This window comes from Hylobates moloch, unplaced genomic scaffold (assembly GCF_009828535.3).
Source record: "Hylobates moloch isolate HMO894 unplaced genomic scaffold, HMol_V3 SCAFFOLD_12, whole genome shotgun sequence".
Lineage (NCBI taxonomy): Eukaryota > Metazoa > Chordata > Mammalia > Primates > Hylobatidae > Hylobates > Hylobates moloch.
The window spans coordinates 65942461-65968954 of record NW_026652287.1 but is presented as its reverse complement, the minus strand read 5'-3'; the positions used below and the strand labels follow the sequence as shown (position 1 = coordinate 65968954).

Genomic DNA, 26494 nt, shown 5'->3' with positions numbered 1-26494 from the left:
ATAGGTCTTCTGCAATCTAAACACTCCCTTTTTAAATTTGCAGATTTCTAAAATATATATATGATATATATTACATATATACATACATATGTATGTATATAAATATCTAATGCATATATACATAGGTCTCTAGACATATCAAGTCGATACTTTTTTTTCAATTTTTTAAAATGAGTAACTGTTTAAAATTAGGATTACTTCCTTTTATCTTCAAAGAGGAAAGTTATTTAAATTTTATAGTCATAATACACTATGAACAAACAAAACAAAACTCTGCTTTAAAAATCAAGTATGGGAAGGCTGCAACACTGAACTATAGAGTATGGAAAACACGAGGAAGTCTTCTTACTCAGAGAAATGGTTTGACAAACTTTGGCCAGAGAACCGTCCTCAGTATTTATGTCGGAAGGAGTTTTGAGAACAGAGAAATGTAGAACTTGTCTGCACCTTATCCAAACACCTATACAAAAACTTGGCCACTTCTCTGAATATTTTAATTGCGATTCTAAAAGTTTGCTCTGCATAGACCAATTCTTAAAATGGTAAGAAGATTAGAAAAATGGAAACTCCAAAGTAAGATACATACATACATACATACATACATACATACATGCATGCATATATACAGTACACTATATATGTAAATATATATGTACTCTTTGTCTTTGCATCCTTTATATATGTGTAATCTTTATACAGATATAAATACAGCCATGCACACAGAATGACGTTTCACTCAATGATGAACTGCATATATGGTGGTGGTCCCAGAAGATTGTAATGGAGTTGAAAAATTCCTATTGCCTACTGACATTTTGGCGATCCACACCCTATGTGTGCCTAGGCAAATGTGTGTGCTATGTCTTAGTTGTTAGCCAAAAAGTTTGAAAATTAAAAAAATTAAAATTTTCAAAATAGAAAAAAGCTTGTAAAGATATAAAGAAAAATATTTTTGTACAGCTACATAATGTGTTTGTGTTTTAAGTGAAGTTTTATTACAAAGAGTAAAAAACTTAAAAAAATTTAAAGTTCATAAGGTAAAAAAGTTACAGTAAGCTAAGGTTAATTTATTATTGAAGAAAGAAAATTTTTTTTTTTTTTTTGAGATGGAGTCTTGCTGTCGCCCAGGCTAGTGCAGTGGCGCGATCTCGGCTCACTGCAGGCTCCGCCCCCTGAGGTTCACGCCATTCTCTTGCCGCAGCTTCCCGAGTAGCTGGGACTACAGGCGACCACCACCTCACCCAGCTAATTTTTTGTATTTTTAGTAGAGACGGGGTTTCACCATGTTAGCCAGGATGGTCTCGATCTCCTGACCTCGTGATCCGCCCGCCTCGGCCTCCCAAAGTGCCGGGATTACAGGCGTGAGTCACCGCGCCCGGCCAGAAAAATATTTTTTATAAATTTAGTGTAGCCCAAGTGTGCTGTGTTTATGAAGTCTACATAGTGTACAGTAATGTTCTAGGCTGTCACATTCACTCACCACTCACTCACTGACTCACCCAGAGCAACCACAACTTCCAGTCCAGCAATTTCCATCCATGGTAAGTGCCCTATACAGGTGTACCATTTTAAAATCTTTTATGCTGTATTTTTACTGTACCTTTTCTATGTTTGGATATGTTTCGATACATAAATACTTACTATTGTGTTACAATCGCCTACAGTTTCAGTACAGTAACATGCCGTACAGGTTTGTAGCTTAGGAGCAATGAGATACACCATTTAGCCTAGATGTGCAGTAGGCTGTACTATCTAGGTTTGTGTAAGTACACTCTTTGATGTTAACACAACAATGAAATTGCCTATAGATGCATTTCTCAGAATGTACCCCTATCGTTAAGCAATGTGTGATTGAATATATATCTTTATAAAATATATAATATACACACACATATATACATACATATATATACTCACATATTTTGGGTGACACAAATATGTATGTATATACATACATATATATACATACATATTTTATATATACATACATATATAAAAAAATACACACACACACACACACAGATACAGAGAGAGACACAGAGAGAAAGAGACAGACCAATAAGCCTTTATTTTCTATGAGGACAGGTATTTGTATTACCTGAGGACAAGAGAAGTTTGTTTTAATCCAGTAAAGATGTTTGGATAGCCGAAAATACAATTAGCTGTAAGTCAAGGTTCTGGTTTCTAACCCATTTCCTGCTTCTAATAATTAGCTACAAGATCTTGGGCAGATCTCTGGAACTTGCTAGGTTTCCATTTCTCCATCTCAAATGGAGATCACTGTCATAATCTGTGATTTTACAAAACGTAAAGAAGAGTTTGTCCCTGTCTTCCTCAAAACTGAACTAATTACCAATTTTCTATCACACAGCCACTTAAAAATGAAGAACTGTCTTTTCCAGTGTGGTTTTTATATTTGGCAGCAAAACCAAACATCTAGTGGAGGAAGAATATGGAATCAAAAGGCACACGTAGCCTTTGTTAAAGCAGCAATTCGTCTCTTCAGAAAGTTGTGATCCCTTCCTGGAGCCTGGTATGGCCGTGGATGGTAGCTCACAGGATTAAGTTTCAGAAAATAAGCTTGGTTTTTCTACCATGAAGGGAATAAATTCAGTTCCTACCAGTGTAGCAATTAATGGGCACCCATGGCCATCCCACTATGAGGGGAAAAGGGCCATTTTGTAAGAAAACAATCCAGGGCTGAAACTCAGTTTGAAAAGTGTTAAGTTGTGCTTTTAAAATGAATGATAAAACTCCTGTGTGTTGAAAGGCCATGAAACACTGCAACTCCTCCTTGCTTTGCAAAAGAGTAACATCCACGCCATTCACCTAGGAGTCTGCAATGATATACCCTCCTCCCATTACACTTAAACGGCAAAAAGACCCCTGATCACTGCATGATAACAATGATCACCATCGTCATGCAGAAAAGCACTTTTTTTTCCCTTTCCTGGAATGAACAGGGTGCTGCTTCTGGAATTGGAGGCTGCATTTCTGTCACCCAAACCTCTCTCAGAGCTGTGTGTGTTGAGACAGCTGAATGTCTCACTGAATGTTTCCTGTGACAATGAGGGTGTTTCAGAGCTTCCCACTGCTGCCACAACCTTCCTTTGTGATCTTCATGGTTAATGAGAATGTAAACCAGCATCCAAATCAGCATCTGCTGATTGAAAGCAGGTTTAAAGGGCAAAAGAAAATGGTAGTGGTTTAATGATTAAACAACTTTTTACTGCTAAACATTTAAGTTGTTTTAATGTCTAAATCAATATACTTGCAGGATGCAAACTGCAATTAGGTGGAAACAGAACTTCACACTCTTGCAGTTAGAGAAAAAATTGCTACTATCACTTTAAATGTCAAACTTGTGAACTGGCCTTGAAAGCCTCTGCTCTGCCTTCCTCTCCCCACCTCCCAGGCATTAATTCTATAGAGACGAAGTTAAACACTTAATTTGTAAAACTACTGAGAAGTAAATTTCTTGTTCCAAGGTAACTGGAGTAATTGCCAAATGCAGATAAATCTTCCCCCTGAGTAGGAAGCCCCACACTGTTTTGAAAACAATTCCGAGACTTTGCCCCTGTTGAAGCTGATTGAATGCTCAACCACGAGACTCCACTGTTGTTAGCTCTCACTTACTGCTTTTAGGGGCGGAGTTAACACTTTTCAAAAATCCGAGCTTCCCTAATAAATACAGTGATTTAGTGAAGATTTTGATTGTCTGGGGTTGGCATTCCTGAGGACAGAATAATTTATTTTGCTCTAAGCAGGTGTGTAATGAGAACAGAGACTATGTTGATAAGAGATCCCTGGGAGCTGGTAATATATTATCTTCTGTAATTTCTTCCAAAAATAGACTTAATGGAAAGAGGATGCATAATATACCCCTTCTCAAAGGAAGCGTTCCCCAATACAACAGAAGCAGTCATTCTAAAAACAGCTTTATGGCTCTGCAGTCAATAGCTCTATTTTCTCCCCTTTCACAACTTCCTTCCTTCTGCTATGTAAGAACTTATGTGAGGGCACACGCACATTCACATGTCAGTGCACACAACTGAAAATGCCCCAAGATCCGCATTCTCATTCAAAGATCTGCAAGATCATCAAAAATTGAATGATCGCTTGACATGACTTAACCTGAGTAATTGATAGTGCTTTTCATTTTATTTCATTTTTTACTCCAACTCCGATCATGTACAACCATGAATTAACCTTGCATTTAATTCAGTTCAGGGAGCAATTTCCAAATGCCTACTATGTTTGAAGTGCTGTATTAGACATAAAGATATACAGGAAACAATGTTCATAAAATATAGGCTGTAAGCAGAACACTTCCCCAAAGATAAAGATGGCACCAAGAGCAGAATCGGAACTCTGGTGTCCAAATTGCTCCTAATTAAACGCCTAAGTTGCAAGTCAGGTTACTTGGTCAGGCTAAGTTCTTGGAACTAAAAATTGCCTAAGATGTTTTCCTTAGCTACTTCACAAACTAGAAGAAGTTCCTCCTGCTCAGGACCACCCAAATGCTTATTAGAAATTGTCCGAAAGTCAATTATTTTCAAATTTGGGACATATTTTACCTTGAGCGAACAAAAGATATAAAGAGTAGTTAGAGTCACACCTGGTGGCAAAAATTTATAACCTAAAATGTAGCATATTTACTTTAGAAATTATAGAAAAGATATTTTTGAGCTACTCAAAATTAATTGAGTTTTTTTATTTATAAAAATATTTTAACAATTCAGAAAGGAATTTCACGTTTGAGGAATACCAGAGTTTAATAAAAGACAGTAGATGGAAACTTTTAAGGAGGGTCTGCTTGGAAGCTTCTGGGCATTTTCAAGGGCTGGAAATTAATGGCATTCTTTCTTTATTCTGTTAAATTTTACCTCAGAACATATGGTTTCTCTCTTCTCTGATAGTTTTATTGCCAGCCCCACTCTAGAAATATGACAGAATGGCAGAAGAGGGATGGAAGAAAATAGGAAGACCTGTTCTGAAAGGCTGGGAGAGGGTTGGAAGGCCTCAGGAAGTTGCCAAAGACTTCATAACTACTTTTTTTGTTTTTCAGAGACGGAGTCTTGCTCTATTGCCAGAATGGAGTGCAGTGGCAGGATCTCGGCTCACTGCAACCAGTGCCTCCCGTGTTCAAGTGATTCTCCTGTCTCAGCCTCCTGAGTAGCTGGGACTACAGGCACGTGCCACAACACCCAGCTAATTTTTGTATTTTTAGTAGAGACGGGTTTTCACCATGTTGGCCAGGATGGTCTCGATCTCTTGACCTCAAGCCATCCGCCTGCCTCAGTCTCCCAAAGTGCTGGGATTACAGGCGTGAGCCACCGCGCCTGGCCAACTTCATGATTACCGATATTTAGAGTGACTTCAGGGATGTGTGTGTGTGTGTGTGTGTGTGTGTGTGTGTGTGTGTGTAGGGAGGTCTTGCGGTAGGCTGAGGCAACACAGAGGCAGAGGACAATTGGTGATTTGTAACCCCACAGCATTTACAAAATTTGAGTCCCTCTTCCATATTCACTTTACAGCCCAGAAATTAATAACATATTTGAGAAGTTGGGGCTATCTTCAGATACAGCAAAAAGAACAATGGCATTAGAAGTCAGATGAAGAAATATTAAAATAATTTTATATTTTAAGTTGGTTCATTTTAACTGGGCTTCAATAACATGAAGAAGAGTAGGAAGTAGATAAAGCTTCCACTGCCCTGAATAAGCCAAGACAAGATGGACCTTCCCTACCCTAAGAGGAATTTAAGTTACTATTAAATAGTATCCTTCCCAAGGTGGGCTAGGGGTGGGGTCAGAGAATGACTTTCCTGGTTTTTTTGTTTGTTTTTTGTTTTGTTTTGTTTTGTTTTTTTGAGATGGGGTTTTGCTCTTGTTGCCCAGGCTGGAGTGCAATGGCGCGATCTTGGCTCATTGCAACCTCTGCCCCGCCAGGTGCAAGTGATTCTCCTACCTCAGCCTCCTGAGTAGCTGGGATTACAGGCATGTGCCACCACAACCGGCTAATTTTGTATTTTTTAGTAGAGACGGGGTTTCTCCATGTCGGTCAGGCTGGTCTCGAACTCCTGACCTCAGGTGATCCACTCGCCTCTGCCTCCCAAAGTGCTGTGATTACAGGCATGAGCTACCGCACCCGGCGAGAATGACTTTCTTAAGGGTGATAAAGTCTGGCATCTCCAATCAGAGCTCTAGAGCTCCCATTTGAAGCCAGAAAATCGCCCTTATGTTGCTGTCCTACCATACTCTTCTAGGTTCCCACAGGGTACGGGAGCCTACAGGAGCTTCAGTTATTCACTAAGTTGTTTGATCTTCAGCCTCAAAATATATTTTGTTGGACTGGCCCAGTGCTGTAGCTGGCAAGGGGAGCTCACTACTGTACCAGCTTAGTCCCTGAAAGCCCAGGAACTGACAGTGGTCTGAATGTAACACAGGGAAGCCCCTAGTGGGTGGTGAGGGTTCCTTCATCAAAGAAACATTCCACTTCCTCATTCTCTCCCCTAACCCCCAGTCTTCAGAACATCATTTTATATAAATAATAAAAATGGAGCTGCTCTCCTTTGGGAGTGGGAAAGGACCCAGAACCATGTTCTTTTACTTCTTGAGGGGTCTTCTTTAAGAATGGCCATAGGGATTTTTTTTTGTCTTTTTTTACTTGATTGGGCCCAAGTTTACCAACTAAATTAGCAGGAGGACCATGCTGCCCTTCTTTGGGGCACAAAAATTGGTGGGGATGAGCAGCTTCCCCTCGTTTCCAATTGAAGAAACTAGGGAAATGGTCATACAATGAAGTTTCCCAAGGTTGGTGTATTAGTCCATTTTCATGCTGCTGATAAAGACATACCCAAGACTGGGAAGAAAAAGGTTTAGTTGGACTTACAGTTCCACATGGCTAGGGAGGCCTCAGAATCATAGTGGTAGGCGAAAGACACTTCTTACATGGTGGCGGCAAGAGAAAATGAGGAAGAAGCAAAAGCAGAAACTCCGGAAAAACCTATCAGATCTCATAAGACTTATTCACTATCATAAGAATAGCACAGGAAAGACTGGCCCCCATGATTCAATTATCTCCCCTGGGTCCTTCTCACAACACATGGAAATTCTAGGAGCTACAATTCGAGTTGACATTGGGTGAGGACACAGCCAAACCATATCATTCTGCCCCTGGCCCCTCCAAATCTCCTATCTACCCATTTCAAAACCAATCATGCCTTCCCAACAGTCCCCCAAAGTCTTAACTCATTTCAGCATTAACCCAAAAGTTCACAGTCCAAAGTCTAATCTGAGACAAGGCAAGTCGCTTCCGTGTATGAGCCTGTAAAATCAAAAGCAAGCTAGTTACTTCCTAGATACAGTGGGGGTACAGGTATTGGGTAAATACAGCCATTCCAAATGGTAGAAATTGGCCAAAATAAAGGGGTTACAGGGCCCATGGAAGTCCAAAATCCTGTGGAGCAGTCACATTTTAAAGCTCCAAAGTGATCTCCTTTGACTCCAGGTCTCACATCCAGGTCATACTGATGTAAGAGGTTGGTTCCTATGGTCTTAGGCAGCTCCACCCCTGTGGCTCTGCTGGGTACAGCCTCCCTCCCGGCTGCTTTCATGGGCTGGTGTTGAGTGTCTGTGGCTTTTCCAGACACATAGTGAAAGCTGTCAGTAGATCTACCATTCTGGGGCCTGGGGGATAGTGACCCTCTTCTCACAGCTCCACTAGGCAGTGTCCCAGTTGGGACTCTGTGTGGGGGCTCCGACCCCACGTTTCCCTTCCCCATGGCCCTACCAGAGGGTCTTCATAAGAGCCCTTCCCCTGCAGCAAACTTCTGCCTGGGCATCCAGGCGTTTTCATACATCTTCTGAAATCTAGGTGGAGGTTGGCAAACCTCAATTCTTGACTTCTGTGCACCCACAGATTCAACACCACGTGGAAGCTGCCAAGGCTTGGGGCTTCCACTCTCCAAAGCCACAGCCCAAGCTGTACGTTGGTTCCTTGCAGCCACGGCTGGAGCTGCTGGGACACAGGGCACCAAGTCCGTAGGCTGCACACAGCATGGGGACCCTGGGCCTGGCCCACAAAACCACTTTTTCTCCTGGATCTCCAGGCCTGTGATGGGAGGGGCTGCCGTGAAGGTCTCTGACATGGTCTGGAGACGTTTCCCCCATGGTCTTGGGGATTAACATTAGGCTCCTTGCTACTTATGCAAATTTCTGCAGCTGGCTTGAATTTTGCCTCAGAAACTGAGATTTTTTTCTTTTCTATCACATAGTTAGGCTGCAAATCTTCCAAACTTTTATGCTCTGCTTCCCTTATAAAACTTAATGCCTGCCAGGCGCGGTGGCTCACGCCTGTAATCCCAGCACTTTGGGAGGCTGAGGCGGGCGGATCATGAGGTCAGGAGATCGAGACCATCCTGGCTAACACGGTGAAACCCCGTCTCTACTAAAAATAAAAAAATTAGCCAGGCGTGGTGACGGGCGCCTGTAGTCCCAGCTACTCGGCAGGCTGAGGCAGGAGAATGGCGTGAACCCGGGAGGCAGAACTTGCAGTGAGCCGAGATCATGCCACTGCACTCCAGCCTGGGCGACAAAGCGAGACTCTGTCTCAAAAAAAAACAAAAACAAAAAAAAACAACAACAACAACGACAAAAAACTGAATGCCTTTAACAGTACCCAAGTCACCTCTTGAATGCTTTGCTGCTTAGAAATTTCTTCTGCAAGATACTCTAAATCATCTCTCTCAAGTTCAATGTTCCACAAATCTCTAGGGCAGTGGCAAAATGCCACCAGTCTCTTTGCTAAAATATAACAAAAGTCACCTTTGTGCCAGTTCCCAACAAGGTCCTCATCTCCATCTGAGATCACCTCAACCTGGATTTTATTGTCCATATCACTATCAGCACTTTGGGCAAAGCTATTCAACAAGTCTCTAGGAAGTTCCAAACATTCCCACATTTTCCTCTTCTTGTGAGCCCTTCGAACAGTTCCAATCTCTGCCTGTTGCCCAGTTCCAAAGTCGCTTCCACATTTTCAGGTATCTTTTCAGCAATGCCCCCACTCTCCTGGTACCAATTTACTGTATTAGTCTGTTTTCACGCTGCTGATAAAGACATACCTGAGACTGGGAAGAAAAAGAGGTTTAATTGGACTCACAGTTCCGCATGGCTGGGGAGGCCCCAGAATCATGGCGGGAGGCGAACGGCACTTCTTACATGGCAGTTGCAAGAGAAAATGAGGAAGAAGCAAAAGTGGAAACCTCTGATAAACCCATCAGATCTTGTGAGACTTATTCACTATCATGAGAATAGCATGGGAAAGACTGGCCCCCATGATTCAGTTACCTCCCTCTGAGTCCCTCACGCAACACATGGGAATTCTGGGAGATACAATTTGAGTTGACATTTGGGTGGGGACACAGGCAAACCATATCAGTTGGTAATAGGAGAATTGCATCTAAAATACACATTCTAAGCAAATCTACATGTTCCTTGTCTTTTTCTCTTTTTTTTCTAGATTTTCTATTGTATTTTAGTAGGACCTTGATGTTTTTGAGGACTTGGCAAGCCCCCAGATTCACAGTCTCTAAACTTAAGAATCCAGGAAATAGTTCACTCAGGTTTGGAGATTTCTCCTGAAACTGTATTACTATCTAGAGGCAAGCGTTTCCTGTGCACATCCTCATACTGCAAGTTAACTCCTTTTCCAGCTTCTACCCAGGACTCATCTCTCACTTCATGGCTATTTTCACAAAGAACTCCCCCACCACTAAAAAATGGTTTTGTTTCTTTAAAAGAGTTACTATGTAAACTCAAATTAGGAAACAAACAAGTCATATTGGGACTACCAGCTATGTATTGGCTCACTTCATCCACAACTAAATGATTTTCTCCCAAACATCATCTTCCTGGAGCCAGAATTCAACTTTGTGCACAAGAAAAGTGACAAATTACTAAATGTCATGGACTTCAGAGTCCATCTTTCGTCATTAAAAACTGGTTGCCTGAGGCCCAAGGTGTTCTTTTAAGAAGCTTTGCATCCTTTGTGGATTGAGGAAAAGCAGGATCATATTAAATAAGCCACAAATAAACAGCAAATCTGAACACCATCTGGTGAAAAGATTTGTTATGTGATTCATATACCTATTCTGCCACCTATTTGATTCCACTGCATGTCCTTCAGCGGTATTGATGGATTCACGGACATTGTAATTCTTATCAATTTAATGGCAAGTAATAGAACATTCTATATCTTCCCACGTGGTTCTCTTTATCTGCCTTCCAGAGTGAGAAAATGGCAGATTTGCATAAATGTTTAAGAATTATTGGATTAGCCTTTGAAATAACATTACATGAATTTAACATTTTTCTTAAATTCTTATTTCATTGGCAAAAATCTGCCCTGGCATCACCTGCCTTTACTACTAAAGCATCTCCTAGGTTGCCAGCTTACTCGTTCTTGCTTCTCAAGTTTGGGATTAATCACCTATAGGTACCCACTTTCTACAATCCTGCTGAAGGCTCCTCTACATTCACCCACTGTTATGAAAATCAGGCAAGAGCAAATAGGAAAGTGGGTCAGCATATATATGGTTTTCCAATGGGACCACTACCATTTTTTTTTTTAAGTAGATATTTTGCTTAATTTACTTTTGCTTTCTTTTGAGCCAAGAGCTCATGGATTACTGCTGTATTTTCATTCGTGATACGGTTTTATGTATCATTTAACAAGTACACCAAAATGCCAAATGTATATGTTAGGGTGAGTAATAAAGACTTGTTTCTCAGGGCACCAGTCCATATTTTTTATAGTGCTTTCTGTCTTCCATTTTCAGGACTTAGCAAGTCTATGCTGCGCAATGTTCCCAAAGGGATGTGGCTGTAAAATGTGTGAGGTCTGATAAATGTTCTTATCTGATGTTTGCCCATCTTCTGTGGGAAAATTCTATCAGATGAAACGAGACTGTCTAGACCTCCCTTTTCTTTTTCATCCTGCTACGAGATTTATCAGAACCATACCCCTTCCTTCCTACAGAAACATTTTTTTACATCTCAAGGTGCTTTGAAAATTGCAGTCAGCCCACTGGTATCTCCAGCTCTACAACATCATTCACCTCACTCCTAAAAATAGGAAATACTGCCAGGAAATGGATGCAAACAACTCTTACATATTTAATATTATAAATAAGTAACATTGTTACCTTTTCCAGCTATTTCTCTGTTGCCCTTATAGGAGCATCTGTGGTAGAGCATTACAAAGTTACATACAGATGTCATCCATAAGACTATTTTCAGAGTCTCCAGCCTCCTGAAATTTGTCAACACCATTGATCTTGATCTTTACCAAAATCTGAGTTTTGTTTCTTTTCTTAAAAGTTTGAGAGAAGTGCATTCAAGTGTTTTTAAAGCATAAGAAGGTGAAAATTACATTTTTGATGTTTTCAAGGCCGTTTTTCTTATTTATGTCATCACTGCATACAAAGTGGCTGAAAATAAAAAAGTTGAAATTTTCCAAGCATTCAGCGTAAAAAAACTTACAGATTAACTATAGAACTATTTCCCAGTTTCAGAATTAATTAAACGCCGCCACCAAGTTTTCTCACCCGCCCTGCTTACATTTCCCATGTGCACGTCTCCCCTTTCGAACCAAGCTCCACTTCTCTTTATAAGTCCTTCCATCACAAAATCAAAGGAATGTATGATTTCCCTCCAGAACGACACTGCCTTTAATTCATCTGCAAAGGCTGACAGGTACTCTTAGGAAAACGAAACCAAAAAGAGGTGAAGGAAGAGACAGAGAAGCATATTTCAAATCATTTCGACCCATTTCTTCATTTTGCTAAGATTAGGAAGGACATTTTGTGGAGCTAACTCAGAAGGCCATTTCACAAGCACTTCACAAGGGCATTTCACAAGAGGGTCTTTGAGAGACAGGGGTTTGAGTAAATTACTTAGAAAATCCAAGTTTAAAAGCCTCCTCTGAGTGAAGAATGGATGTTTTAATTTGACTTATCAAAACTGGATGTTTTCACTGACTAAATTTCTAGATAATTCTTCACTTTTAGAAATTACTGAAAACCTTTCTTTCTCTCCACCTGTTATCAAGTATAAAGTAAATGCTTGTGGAATTGTATTAGGTACTAAAGAGATACACAATAGTAGTTCTTGTCTTTGCTGAGAAACTTAAAAGTTTCATCACAGAGACAAGATGAATGTCAAAGAAACAACTAGAGATACGAACAAAGTAAGGGCCAAACCCACAGATCTAGGGCTCCATAACTGCACACTCCAGGAAACCCCAGCCTTTTTCAGTTCTTACTGCTCTTTCCTTCCCCTTCTGTCTCTTCCTTGTCCTTCTTTTTCTCAATTCCTTTTCTCCCTTCTGCCTGTTTTATGTGTTTGGCCTGTCAGTGATGCTCACAGGCACTGTTGAGTGCTCCGCTTTATGAAAATGCCCATGTTTCCATATCTGCTTACTTGCTTGATTCAGTCATTCACTCATTCCCTCCCTCATTCGTTAGACCAACACTATCTTATAAAGCTCTGTGCTAAAGAGCATGGAGGAAAGAATCCAGACCAGACCCAGATTCGGCCCTGGTTTCACCTCCCTGCCGTCCTAGCTTTTGTCATTTGCTTTTATGGAAGCTGTCAAACACCATGGCTTATTACTTAACTTCTTAGCGGCTCCCCCATTCCAGGGATCTGTGCTGCCTTCTCAACATTCTCACGGCCTCAGTGGCAGGGACCTTAGGCCCTGGGACTCCTCAGATATTTCTGTCTGCTTTTTCTTCCGTCTTTTAACTTCTCCCCCTCCCTCCATGCATTACCACTTAGTGCCCCTGGGGTTCAGCCAGGGGCTCCTAGCTCATCTTTTCCTTCTCTACTTATTCTCTTAGTGCAGCCATAAGGATTCAATTACCACCTATACTCGGATGAGCCCCAGATCCCCATCTTCAGCCCTGACCCCTCTTCCACTTTTCAGTCCCTTGTTTCTCAATGTCTACAAAATATATAGGCTAGACATTTCATTGCCATCTAAAACAAACATGTCAAAACCAGATTTTATTCTCTCTCCACCCAAAGGTGCCTCTGCGGGCTACCTCATGTAAGCGGCCCAAGTGCTGCTGCCCCAGCTGCCAAAGTCTACCTTCACCAGCTTCCTCTTTCTATTTATTGTCCCTTTTTCCCTGCATCCTTCCCTCAATTCTTCTACTGAGCCCTACTAACTCTTTCTCTCTATTATTTTCCCAGACCCAAGACTTCAAGGCTATTTCCACAGCCGAAGAACTCTTCTGGATATTAACTATCTCAAAGTCAAAAAACATATATTCATACACTCAAAAAAGTAGTAAACAGGAAAACTTCTTGGGGCATCCTGCACATCCTAAGACTGATCAGGAATAGTTCCTGTCACGTGTTTTCTAGCGATTTATAGAGCATTAAAAAAAAGCTTCAAGCTGGAGTTATATGCGTATTGTTTAAGCTTTTCTATTTACTTAATAGTTGTTTTTATATTATGTTCCCAGGGAGGTACTGGCCTAGCAGACACATTAGAAATAAATGCGGAAAAATGCAGACAAGATAAATGTAACAATGGAATTGCAAGCATATCCATCAAAAGACCTATCTGCAGTCCAGTACATCATGCTGTCAGGAAATTTTGCCTCTGGCTTATCTTCAAGTTTTCCACTTCTTAATCTTCATCCCTTTTTACACATTTTTTTATATTATTCTTCTACCTCCTTGAGATGAATCTAAGAATACCTATCAGTTACTGAACATGGAACCAGCTGCCTCAGACTTGCAGCTTCATTGATCACCAGAACCAATTTGGCTGAGCCCTGGAAAATGCACTCCCTTACTGTTCTATGGGGGACTTGTCCAAAGTTGTGGGCCTAGTATAAAAGGATCTTCTTTTCCGGCAAGGATGACAGCACAGTACTCCTCTTAGAATGACTGGACTCTCACCTCCTAGGAAGGTTATTAGTGTGTAGATTATTTAAGACTGATGGTCACCCATTCCCCCTTTCCCTCCAGTACCCTGGGTTAGGTCATTCGGATGCTCAGTTAAGTCATCTCTAGAGGCGTGGTAGAGAAGAGGGGGAAGCAAGGTTAATATGAATTAACTATCTTGATTTTGCCAATTTGCTATTACTAAGAATCTGTTAATAGAATGTGGAAATTTTTAGCAAAATCTATTTGGGTTAATACCCAAATGTCCAATATTTAAACCCAAAGAGTAACTCCACAAAAAAAAAAATGTAAGTCAAGGTAGGTATTCAAAGGTGCATCCAAAGAAATAGCTGGAACTGGTAGAAGTCATGGCAGCCCATCTGAAGCTGAGAATGAAATGTTACTGACAAACTGCACAGAGGATAAAAATACAGGAAAATACCAATGGAACGAGAAAGGAAAGTCATGTGATATTACACGGCACTGAAGAGACAGAGACAGTGAATACTTTTTAAGCATCTGTTTTATGAAATCAAACCACACCACAGCCACACTGTGATTTCTGCAAAAAGGTGGATCCCTGTATGAGAATGACTGGAGTTCAGCCCACCCTCTACTCTCTAAGCTGTCCCCCCAGGCATGGCTCTGCATGTGCCTAGAGTGAGTACCTTTTTCAAATTCGCACAAGGGTGCCATATGGGGTAGCAGTGAAACTGCATCTTGGGATGCAGACTTCAGTTGGAAACATAAGAAAGAATAACCCAGAGTTTTGAAATGATCTGAAAGACACCTGATAGGTTTCTGTATTGGAGAAAGCCACACATAAGGCTCATAGATGTAACGGACAATTCCTCAAGGTGAAAATAACATGAAGAGCTATCCTGGACTCCTCCAATGACAATTCAGTGACTCCTTTTGATACTGTTTCTCAGAGATGTTTTCTTCTTGGAGCTGGTTCTTGGTAGTAGATTGTCCTGTGGATATGACATCGGGATGGGGCATATGGCATGAATACCTCAGAAGAGATCTAGTGATGGAACACTAATAGACATTTTTTAGACCAGGCGCGATGGTTCACGCCTGTATTCCCAGCACTTTGAGAGGCCAAGGTGGGTGGCTCACCTGAGGTCAGGAGTTCGAGACCAGCCTAGCCAACATGGTGAAACCCCATCTCTACTAAAAATACAAAAATTAGCTGGGTGTGGTGGTGGGTGCCTGTAATCCCAGCTACTCAGGAGCCTGAGGCAGGAGAATTGCTTGAACCTGGCAAGTGGAGGTTGCAATGAGCCGAGATTGTGCCACTGCACTCCAGCCTGGGTAACAAAAACAAGACTCTATCTCAAAAACAGCAACAATAACAACAACAAACAACCAAAACATTTTTTAAAAAGCATGTTGCAGGGGGATGAATAAAGACAATTATTTCAAATTCTCAACACTGTGTTCAACCCTAGGCTCCATAAGTGCCAGGAAATAGTGACCTGATGTAGAGGAGAGTATAACGAAAGGGAAGAGGAAGGGTAACCAACACTTCTTAGAGCACTGATGACACATCAGGAACACTATACACATCAGCTGTGATGGGGACCCTGTGAGACAGGTCTCAAGAACCCCACCTGACAGATGAGGGAACTTACGTTCAGAGAAGTCATGAGCTCTGAGTGGGGTCAAATAGCTAGTGAGTAACACGGCCCAGATTCAAACCTAGGTCTAACTACAAAGTCCATATTCTTTCAATTACACCCTGCTGCTTATTAAAAGGCTGAATAATACGCCCTATGAGAAAAAGTTAAAGGAAGTTCTATAACTCATGCTTGATAAAAAAGACTGAAAAGTGATATAATGTTTTTGAAGTACTGTCTAGGAAGGACTAACCTAAAGGATGGTAACCAGCTCTTTTGAAATGGGCTCTGAAGAAATAAGAATAGGAAATGGGCTTCAACTGCAACAAGAAGGCAAGTTTCCTTACCAGAAGGATTGCAGTTATTGGACTCAGTGGCTGAGGAAGACTGTGGGATCTTTTTCCTGTGCAGAAGTCAAGATGACTGACCCCGGAGAAAAGCAGAGAAGTGAAGTTTGTTTAAAATGGGGAAGACCACTGAAGGAGTTGACCAGAGAAAAGGAAGGAGAGGCAAACTGCTGCAGAATGGTACAAAATGGCAGAAGGAAAAAATAGCACAAAATGGCGGAAGGAATGGAGGAACAGAAGAACTGTTGTATGGAGAACTACACAGAAAACAAGAGACTCATGATTATAAGTAATTAATTAAAACATTTTTGTTTTAATAACGTCTAGTGTAACTGTGCTTGTGAAGCAAATTCCTACCACATCTCCTCTGAAGGTATTTTCAAACAATATAGATTTTTTATCTGAATGGAAGAATTTAAGAGTGGTCCTGCCTCAGAGCAGGGACACAGAAGTGCTAAAGGACTGCTTTGAGAGTTTTTGTCATCCCTAAAACAGCTTCTTTTTTAACTTTATATTTATGTAGATGAATAATGTTCTCATTTTAGAAACTAAAATGCCCCATTCGGCATGATCATCCTATGACAATCCACATTTTAGACTTGTGAAAACTGTGAGCCAGAGAGGAAGAGGGACTCATCCAGTAAATAGCTGATGGAGCTATGGCTTGACATTAAATCCAGGAAGAGATTCCAAATCCAAGATTCTTTCCAAAATCAAAACCTATGCTTTCAAACACATTCTGAGGGTTGGCTGTCTGTGAACAATACCTCCTCAGGTTGTTCCTTTAACTTCAATGTGAATCGCTTATAACTGCTAAATAAAACTGATAATTCAGCAAGAACAGGACAATGCAAAGGATCCAAGTATCTAGGACTCCCCTGCCACTCTACAGATTGGAGGAAATGAGTTTCAGAAGGGTTCTAGACAGAGCAGGAAGCAAGGTCTAGAAGCTTTTGTTCTTTATTTTGCTGAGGCCCACTATGAAGAGTGCTCCCAGGGGACGTTATTTCTTTTATTTGCATATTCATTCATTTATTTAAATTTAAAACAGATGAGGTCACGCTTTTTGGCCGATTTTTGCAGCACTGAAAATTTTTAAAGCTGTGCACTTAATGGAGAAATAAATGACAGAATATAAAAATATATAAAGTTCACTTTAACATGAAAAATTTGATTAGCTTACCAAAATAATATGCATAAATTAAAAAATTTAATATTTATCATTTACCTGAAGAATCATTCTGTGAAGTATGGTAAGGGTTGCAAACTATTGGATGTTTGGGAATTGTAAAGAGAACATAAACAGAAAGACTAGTGGCAAGATACAGTTAATACAGTATCTAAATCAGGGATCACCAGCCTGAAGCTCTGTAAGTGTAGATATGGCCAGATCCATAGAGTAGACTTTTAGTATAGAGATGCCACTATCATAGTTTCATTTCTGTTTGGCCATGCTTGTAACATAATTTTTAGAATGGAATTGTTAATAAACATACAGTTAAATGTGGTGAACCCCACATCTTGGAGATTCAACAATACTGACCATTTACCATGGTAAGTTCTTATTTCTACACGGATGCCCTGGCTCTGTGTGTGCATAAGGGGCACTTAGAGAATAAAGGATCTCATCATCTCGGGTATGACAAGAAAGACCAAAAGGGGTCCCAAACGTAATTCCGTTTGGTATTGATGAAAATTCTAATGACTGAATGCTCATTAGGAGGATTGGCTTTTGGAATAAGCTGTGTTTGTGGAATCGAACATGCTAAGATAACAGAAAAAATGGACAACTTAGAGCATATGACCCGGCCTTGCTTCGTGGATCTTAATCTTGCTGTCATCACACAGCTTTCCTTGGAGTCCTGCCAAGCAATGTGCCAGCAGAGAAGCTGCTCTGTTGAGCAGAGGATGTGGATGCTAACTAGCCTATCACCTGTTTCCAGGGAAGACTGAAAGCATATTAAGGTTTTTAGAAGGCTGATCCTCTCAACAACCAGCCCATCTCAAAGATCTTGCCCATTGCTGCAGAATCTGTGGGGGCTCTAATGCTGAAAGGATAAAGGTAAATAGAGAATGGGGTGGAAGGAAGGCTAAACACCACCTCTCTTAACCACTGGCATTCAGCGACTACTAATTGCTACTAACTGGTCTATACAGTTCAAAAACTTGAGTTGAATTTGCGCCTTTGAGTTCTGTCAACGCTTGGAACAAAGGGTATTTAGCCCTCCCTTTTTTTTATAAGTCAAAAGGAAACATATAAGAAACCAAAAGAAAACTATGGAGATGTGCATTTCAGTTTAAGTTGGACAGTACTCCAAGAACTAATAAGATGTTTAAAAAGAAAAAAAGGAGAAAACTGTAAAAAGTGTCTGAGGACCTAGTACCCCAAGTTCCTACGAGAAGATGTCATGAAAACTCAGGGACCACAGACACTGAACAGAGAGAAATGCATGCAGGAGCAAAGAAAAACAGCAAAATCTTATGTAGAATTATCAACTACATGCGTTTATATTCATGGCTAAAGATACAGAACATCTTACTCAATAATCTATAACATTGGGATGACAGAACCTATGTGGTAGGCGTGAGGAGTGCGTACGGTGTAAAGATTTTTAAGTGAGATATAAAAGATTTAATGCAGTACCTCGGTCAGCAGTGACTGTTGTTCATGACTGCAATATTAGTCTTTGAGAGAATACTTGGATTATTGAACAAAAAAGAAAAAGACCTGGAGAAGGTATCTGCTTTTGGTGATGGGGACCTGTTCCATGAGAATGGTTAGGCAATGACTGAATTAAGAGACTGAGCAGAGGCCCCCTCCCCTGACTAAGGGCAGAGAAAGGGGCATGTTTTCAGCTGTGGCTGGGTAAAAATGAGTGTAAGAACCACCTGGAACACAAAGAGGGGAGGTGGACAGGAGCCTCGTCTTCATTGCTTTGGTCTTTAGCTCCTCTAGTTTTCTTCTCTAGTGTACGCTCTCTCTCCTTCCTTCCTCTCTACCTCTTTTCAATATATCCTCTTTTGTGCTGTTAGCTTTATTTGCCCTTTTTACTGGTCCTAGTGAAAGTATTCTGTACATTCAACATCCAAGATGATGTGCATGCAGCAATCTCCTAAGAGAGGACTACACGAGCCAAATAGGTCACCAAGCGTGTGAATGTGGAAGCCAGAGTTCTCCACCTGAACAGCTGGGTTTGCATGTGTTTCCCCCTACAGGCCTAAAATGTAACATCTTGGTCCTCTAAGCAGGGTATAAAACTATGTTCAATGGATTTACGGAGATGAGGTTCTATCTCCATATTCATGCTCGTGGATGTGCTACTCCTACATTCATGTCTATATAGGCAAAAAAGAGGCAAAGACATCAGGTTTGAGGCTTGCTGGTTTTTGGTTAAATTAGGTCAAAGCTCCCTATTTTTCTTCATCATCCCTTTTTTTGTTGGTTGGTTGGTTTCTAAATAGACTCCTTCAGATAATGACATCTCTTTCCCCCTTCACCCCTAGCTTTAGATATTTTTCATTCTCAAGTTAGCCTGAGAGAATAACAGGATTTCTAACTTTGTCTTCCCTATGACTGAAAAATTCAAAATATGCCTGTAAAAAGATTAAATGGAAATTAGGATGCTAAATATTCCACATTACAGGAATAAATCAGAGATTAAAAAAAAAAAAAAAAGAAGGCAACCTGTAGTTTAAATTTCCTGCCTGCAGGGCACGCTACACCTTACATCCTTTTAAATTCCAAAAGTAATATAATTTATATTAAATGGGGCAGGTCCCAGCAGAAATTTGTGCTGGCGCCAGACAAAACAATTACTTTGATGTGCACTTTTGAAAGTATTGTGGCTCCCAGGTATGGGACTTACATACAAACAGTAGAGATTTAGATGTACTTTCTGTTATTAAAATTATTACATTGCTAATGTGTGATTATTGAGCATAATAAGCAAATTAAAGGTAATCTATTTACTTAAAAAAATTAGATCAACAGTTAGAAAGTAAGAAAAATTAAAGTCAGACAGTCTCATAGTTTGCTAAGCTACAATTTCCTAGAAAAGAAAGCAAAACAAATCTTCTGCCAGCGGATGTGTTCAGAAGTAAGCCTTTTTAAGATGATGGTAGGATATATGTTGTAAAGGTAATTATAGTGGAATTCAGGTGGGGCCAAAGTAGATCAAGATTAGAGTTTTGTAACAAAAAAAGCCTTTTGCTATAGTTGACCACATTGCAGAAACGCCTCAATCTGTATGGGAGTTGGGTTGCAAAAGTCTGTTTGTGAATTGACTATCGGGAAAGCAGAATAAACTTTCTTACTAAAATTACAATGGTTAAAAACATAGGCATCTATTAAGTCCCCATTAGATGCCAAGGAAGAAGTTAAAGATGAAAGTTCCTTCGAGGAAGAAATAGTTGCATAAACAAATAATTTTAACACTGTGCACTAAAATAGCTGTGGATAAACGAAGAGAGGACCATCTAACTCTACTTCCCAGCAACTACTGGAGACATATGAAACTCATTTTGAAAATGTAAAAAGGGTAATAACAAAGAGAAAGGCAAAGGAAAAAAAAGAAAGGATGTGAAGGGAAATATCTGGAAGACAACTGAATGAGACTTTGAAGAGATGAGGAAAAATCTAGAGATGTTGGAATGTATGAGTAAGAAATCACAGAGTAGAACAGACAGACTGGAGACTAGAACTACAATATGTGTGTGAGATATGCCGAGCTAAGGAGAACGACTCATGCCAACAGTTCCCCATAGCTGTTCCCAAGCGGGAAGGGGAAACCCAGCCTGTATACAGGCTGCCCTTCACATGTAATGGCTGTTTGACAGTCAGGAACAAGTAATGTAAAGTGTGCTTTCCATGCAATACCATAACTCACCATGAAAATAAGTTAATCTTCAACAAAATTATACCAAACTTAGGCAAATTCTTGGTCCACTTGATTGTCTAATTTGGCCTTCTTTTCTCCACAAAGAGTGTGTGGTTTCCTCTAAATGCTTAATTGGCAGACTCTATGGATATCTCAATTTTATTTAAAGGACAAAGATTTGAGTAATTAAGTGTAAAGAGAGAGTCAAACTACCTTTGCAATGGTTGAAAAGCAACGGTACAGCTGAAATGGACTGCCAAAATGAAACTTAGGTCACACAGTCATTGAAACCACCCAGAAGCAGTAGAAGGACTAGAAATTATGTTGGAAACCCAATTACATCATTACTATCCAGTGCAGCTGCTTAATCCCATGTCTACCACTTCCCAGAACCATGCGGCCACAACAGGATTGTTACCTAGAAACATCCTTACTTGAAAAATTAAGCACTTGTCCAATAATTTCCTGTTAATCACCAATTTCCCTAAACGTTGGCTTGTGTGCCTTGTAAGTGGCCACCCTATCTTTCGGTTCCCTATTCTCAAATCGCTGTCATTGATGAAGAACTCCCCAAAGAATAGGCCTCCTAGGTCCTTCCAAAGAGGGGCATAGACTCCTCTCTGAATTGCTTTTTTATGCTAGTTAATTGATTGTTGAGTGATCCCCTAACTTTGGACAAATGCTGAGAGGCCCAGAACTCTCAGCATATGACTATCAGAGCACTTTACCTCCCACTTTTTTTTTTTTTTTTTTTTTTTTGAGACAGAGTCTCCCACTCTGTTGCCCAGGCTGGAGTGCAGTGGCATGATCTCAGTTCGCTGCAACCTCCGCCTCCCTGGTTCAAGCAATTCTCCTGCCTCAGCCTCCTGAGTAGCTGGGATTACAGGCATGCGTCACGACACCTGGCTCATTTTGGTATTTTTTTTGTTTTTGTTTTTAGTAGAGACGGGTTTTCACCATATTGGCCAGGCTGGTCTCAAACTCCTGACCTTGTGATCCACCTGCCTCGGCCTCCCAAAGTGCTGGGATTACAGGCATGAGCCACCGTGCCCGGCAACCCCTTTTTATTGAAGTTAACAGTTCACATGCTTGGCTCCCACTCATTTTCAGGTACAGGGAATGCCCATACACCTTTGGAGTCAAATGCTAGCCTTGCACAGGTCCTGGCACACTGGAGGTGATCAGTAATTGGAAAAGAAACCCATTTCCAAAGGGTCTTGATCTTTAACGTTTGCAGCAATTAGGACACTATATTTGACGTTGAACCTCCAGAATAACTATTAGACAATAACATCAGCTCCTAAACTTGTAATATCTTATAAGCATGGTTTCTGCCCTCAAAGAACGTACAGTCAAAACAAAGAATAATAAAAAAACTTAAAATCCTTACTCTACAGAACTTAATGTTTAGCATAATTTGTTATTTTTAACCTTTTTCTTTATGATCTTCTTCTCTAATGCCCTGTTTCTTTCCCCCTCTACCCTTCTAGTGGGTACCACCAGCCCTAATCAGCATCAAACAAAAATATCCCCAGGAGTATTCTATGAGTTGAACTAACTCACCGCCCGGATTCTAAATGCTGATGGTAGGGAAGACTAGAGAGTCACCTCCTCGCTGAAGTATGGGAAGTGAAACAACATACTAGCAAGACACTTGTGCTTGGCTTTTTCCTTCTAAAGCTACAGAGCCCATGAATAAACACAAAGACGTACCTAAACACTTATTAATGAACGTTGCTGGGCTACTGTGGGCCCATTTCTGTAGAAATCAACCTTCAAGAGCTCACATAAAATGGCAACAAATCTGTATGCCCATAAGATGGTATCATCAGAGGCACTGACCCCCCAAGTGACCCCTGACAGTCCCCTCGCCTCTCCCACAAGACTTCCAAAGGAACGCCCCTCCAGCCATTGTTATGTGTGACCTCATGGCAACTTCCCGACATGAGTTTAGCTGCAGGCTGATGTCTGAAAGTTCACGCACTATAAAAACTGGTTTATTGGTTGCAAAAGAGAATTAGGACTTCAAAGACTCTTACTCTGTCAAATTAAATTAACATATGGAACAGCAACTAAGCTATGATTGGTATTCATAGCATCAGCTCTTTGGTAAGGCTCTGGCTGGTTTTTAATGCAGCTTGTTCACTGTTTTAAGTGAACTATTGCTGATCTAATCTGGTTACTTAGAAGAATATTTAATGACTTGGGAAACAATATAATGTGAAGTGTAAAGAGCTGAATACAAAATTACACATAAGGTATAATCCATATTTTCTAAATGAGACTCTATATTTAGCTTTTAAAATTGTTTACTTCATAGATAAAAAAATTTACACTAAAATATTAAATCTGATTTCTTCTGAGTAGTAAGATTCAACAATTTTATTTTATTCCTTTGGCTTTTATGAATCATCTAAAATTTCTAAAGAGAATGTATTAGTTTAAGAATATATGTGTCTTTAAGGAAAGTATTTTTTAAAGAAAAATATTCCTTATGTAAGGAGAAGCATGCAAAGAGTATTGTGCATATACAGGGCAGGCATTGTCATGCACACTGTGTGGCTATTCTCAGAAGAAGTGGAGTTGAGTGATGACATGTCTGTGCCGTGGAGTTAGTGTCCACACACAGGTTTGGACATGAGGCATTTTATTTGTCTTTTGCTTTTTCCTTCTATTCCTCAACCTATAAAACTGTAATAATGAACAATCAAAATATTTGAATATTGGTAATTTTATTTTCCATTTTCTTTTTCTTCTGGAAGAGAGCTTGGTTTCAAAATACAATGGAATCCCATAGAAGAAGCTTGATAAACACGTAAACAAAATTAAGCAGAATAAAGCACGAGAAATAGACAATATTAAACAATTTTTTTTACTTACAAAAACGGCAATTTCATTTGGTTTAACTGACTATATCAATATTGTTAATCATACAGAAAAATGCCCATTTTAGTATTTATCCTTATTTTCTATTTTGTGTGTGTGTGTGTGTGATAAAGTAAATTCATTATAACCTACTCCCAAAATAATCAGAAAGCCATGCCTCTAAGAAATAAAAATTAGGACATGCATTTCAAAGACTGATATAAATGACTTTCTATTTATCTGCAATTAAAATAAACATTTTTTTTTTTGAGATGGAATCTTGCTCTGTTGCCCAGGCTGGAGTGCAGTGGTGCGATCTCGACTCACTGCAACCTCTGCCTCTTGGGTTCAAGCAATTCTTGTGCCTCAGCCTCCCAAGTAGCTGGGATTACAGGTGCCCGCCACCATGCCCAGCTAAATTTTGTATTTTTAGTAGAGATGGGGTTTCACCATGTTGGCCAGGCTGCTTTTGAACTCCTGACCTCAGGTGATCTGCCCACCTCGGCCTCCCAAAGTGAAAAAAATTTTCACTCTATACAGTTTCACTCTATAATTTACCTAACCAAAAGCTGACTTGGCTGTAGAGTTATATATATGTAGATGTTTAAGAGTTTTAAAATAAGTAATTAATATCATCAAACTAGCCAGAAATTTAATTTTCAAAATGTCAAAAACAATTATTTGAATCAATTAATAAACACATCATTCAGAATCATCAAATCAACCAGTTGCGCATATCAGAACTATTCTCTTGCACCTTGTTTTATTCATTTATAAAACAGTAAGTCTTTAGTTGTAAAGTTGCAGCAAAAAAAATCAGTTAAAGAACAATTGCTAAGGAACTGGAGAAGGTGCCTTGCACTGTCTTGATTCTGGATACTTTCTACTGTGAAAAAACAAGATAGGTCCCAATTCTATGTGGAAAGGGCATACTGATAATTGTGTGGTACTTCATATTAGAAGTCACTTAAAAATGAATTGCTCTGCAGCTTCAATTGTTAGATAAGTCTATAATCTAGAGGTAGACATGGTGACTGCGGTGCTTTGGTCACTCCATGAGCCAAGGAACACACTGGGTGGAAGCAGTATGCCCAGATTCTAGGCCCACCCTCTCAACCCATGAGTTAATTCTATGACGTTGAACAGATCTGTCAGACGTTCCTGGCCCAGGGCCTCTGGAAAATGAAGCTAATGATTTAAAGTTCTCTCTGATTAACTAGTGCTTTACAAATTACTCGTGGATCACTACGCGATGTGTTTGGTTTTGTTATTTACCACTACATACTGACAAATATAACCCCACTTCCCCCAAATAAAACATTTCCTCTTTATCTCCACTAGGAAATCAAGTGGCTCTAGGCCGTTACCATGAATGTAAATTTGCCAGTGTTGGGTCTTATTTCATTCCAGCAACAAAAATGGATGTTATCTGTTATCTGCTAGTTATCCACAGAAGCTTACTTCTCACCAATCAAAAAGCCAAAAGACGTGACATAACTCTGAGTTCAGAAATTCTGTGATCAAATCCCTATTCTTCCTCAGAATGAAGAAGCACTACTCTTGGAACACAAACAGCCTCTGTAGGTCCACGGATACAGTGTTTGACAGGCCGGTCAGAAACATTTTGCTAACATTTAACCTAAAAGAAAATACTCACTGTGATGTCTCGAACCTTTTACCTTGGATCCTTCTCACAGTGGCTCCTGTTTACCAGAGACCCTTGCTCTGCCCCCACCTCTCCGGCGATGTCTCAGTATGTTCATTCTGCTCCTGTGACTACAGTCTTTTTGGCCTTCCCTAGAAGGTAATTTTTTCCCCACTCAGATCCTTTTACTGTGAGCCTATGCATTTCTCCAAAGTCTCCTAATAGTCTGCAATTTATGTTACTCAAACTGATGGCTGAAAAATCAATTGATTTAAAATCCTACATGTCCCTTTATTTTCTAGCATCCATTGGCCATATATATATTTAACTTTATGGCATTTGTTTTTAGGAACTGCTTTAGTGAAGTGACACAAGTTTCAGTCTTTTCAATCAGCAAAGCCATTAGTTCCAAATTGTATATTTGGTGGAGAATATATTTATACGTATATAAACACATTCTAGACAAAGAGACAATGACATATAAAGCAGCTGAAGGGAAATGGTATTCCCAGTGACGTCTCATATCCTGGTGCTTGTTTCTTTAAAAAAACAAACAAACCAAAACAAACAAACAAACAAACAAACAAAAAACTAGGGCAACATTTAGACCAATATATACAAATAATATATTCTCTTTCTTCTTTTAGATCCTACTTCAGTTTGCTTTATTTTCTTTCTAATACTACTACTTGGTTTATATAACTATCTCACTCTACAAAATTTAGATATAAAATTTTGAATTAGTACTGGTAAGTACTAATTAGTACATTGATATTTTGTATGGGACAAGAGGAGAGTGAGGAAGTTGGAATTATCTTAGGCCACACCGTGAGTTTCAAAATTAAATCCTGTAGTATCAGCAGGTCAAAAATTTGGTTGTATCAGAGATGACTAATGACATCAGAATATGGTTCTCTACTTTCTTCTGAATGTAAAAAGATACCAAAACATACTGTCTGTTCCATTTCCTCATTTCTGGGCAGCTGTTTTCTCAGACTCTGCTATCTACTGCAGAAAATGGATCTGGCCATCCAGCTGTCACTTAGTTTTATTCTCACACTTGATGAAAGCATTTCCCCAGGCTCAGTGTGTGTTCAGTAATTTAAAGGAATATAATTTTTGATTGTTTTCTTTTTCAAGGGCTCCTGGGGTAAAACGTTTTTTCAGAAAAGACAGAGAA

At 39.9% G+C, this 26494-nt stretch overlaps 1 protein-coding gene across 3 annotated transcripts in view; it reads right to left on the bottom strand.

Annotated features, from left to right (window-relative positions):
* Positions 1 to 26494, bottom strand: part of HMGA2 (high mobility group AT-hook 2) — a 138054-nt gene that overhangs the window by 34325 nt on the left and 77235 nt on the right. Inside the window, exon 4 of one of the 3 annotated variants that reach the window (XM_032170660.2) lies at positions 14464 to 15271. The exons of the other annotated variants lie outside the window; for them this stretch is intronic. Coding sequence (XP_032026551.1) covers positions 15077 to 15271 — 195 coding nt within the window. The 3' untranslated portion in view covers positions 14464 to 15076. Of the gene's footprint in view, positions 1 to 14463; positions 15272 to 26494 lie in introns of those variants that run through there. 3 annotated transcript variants of the gene reach the window in all.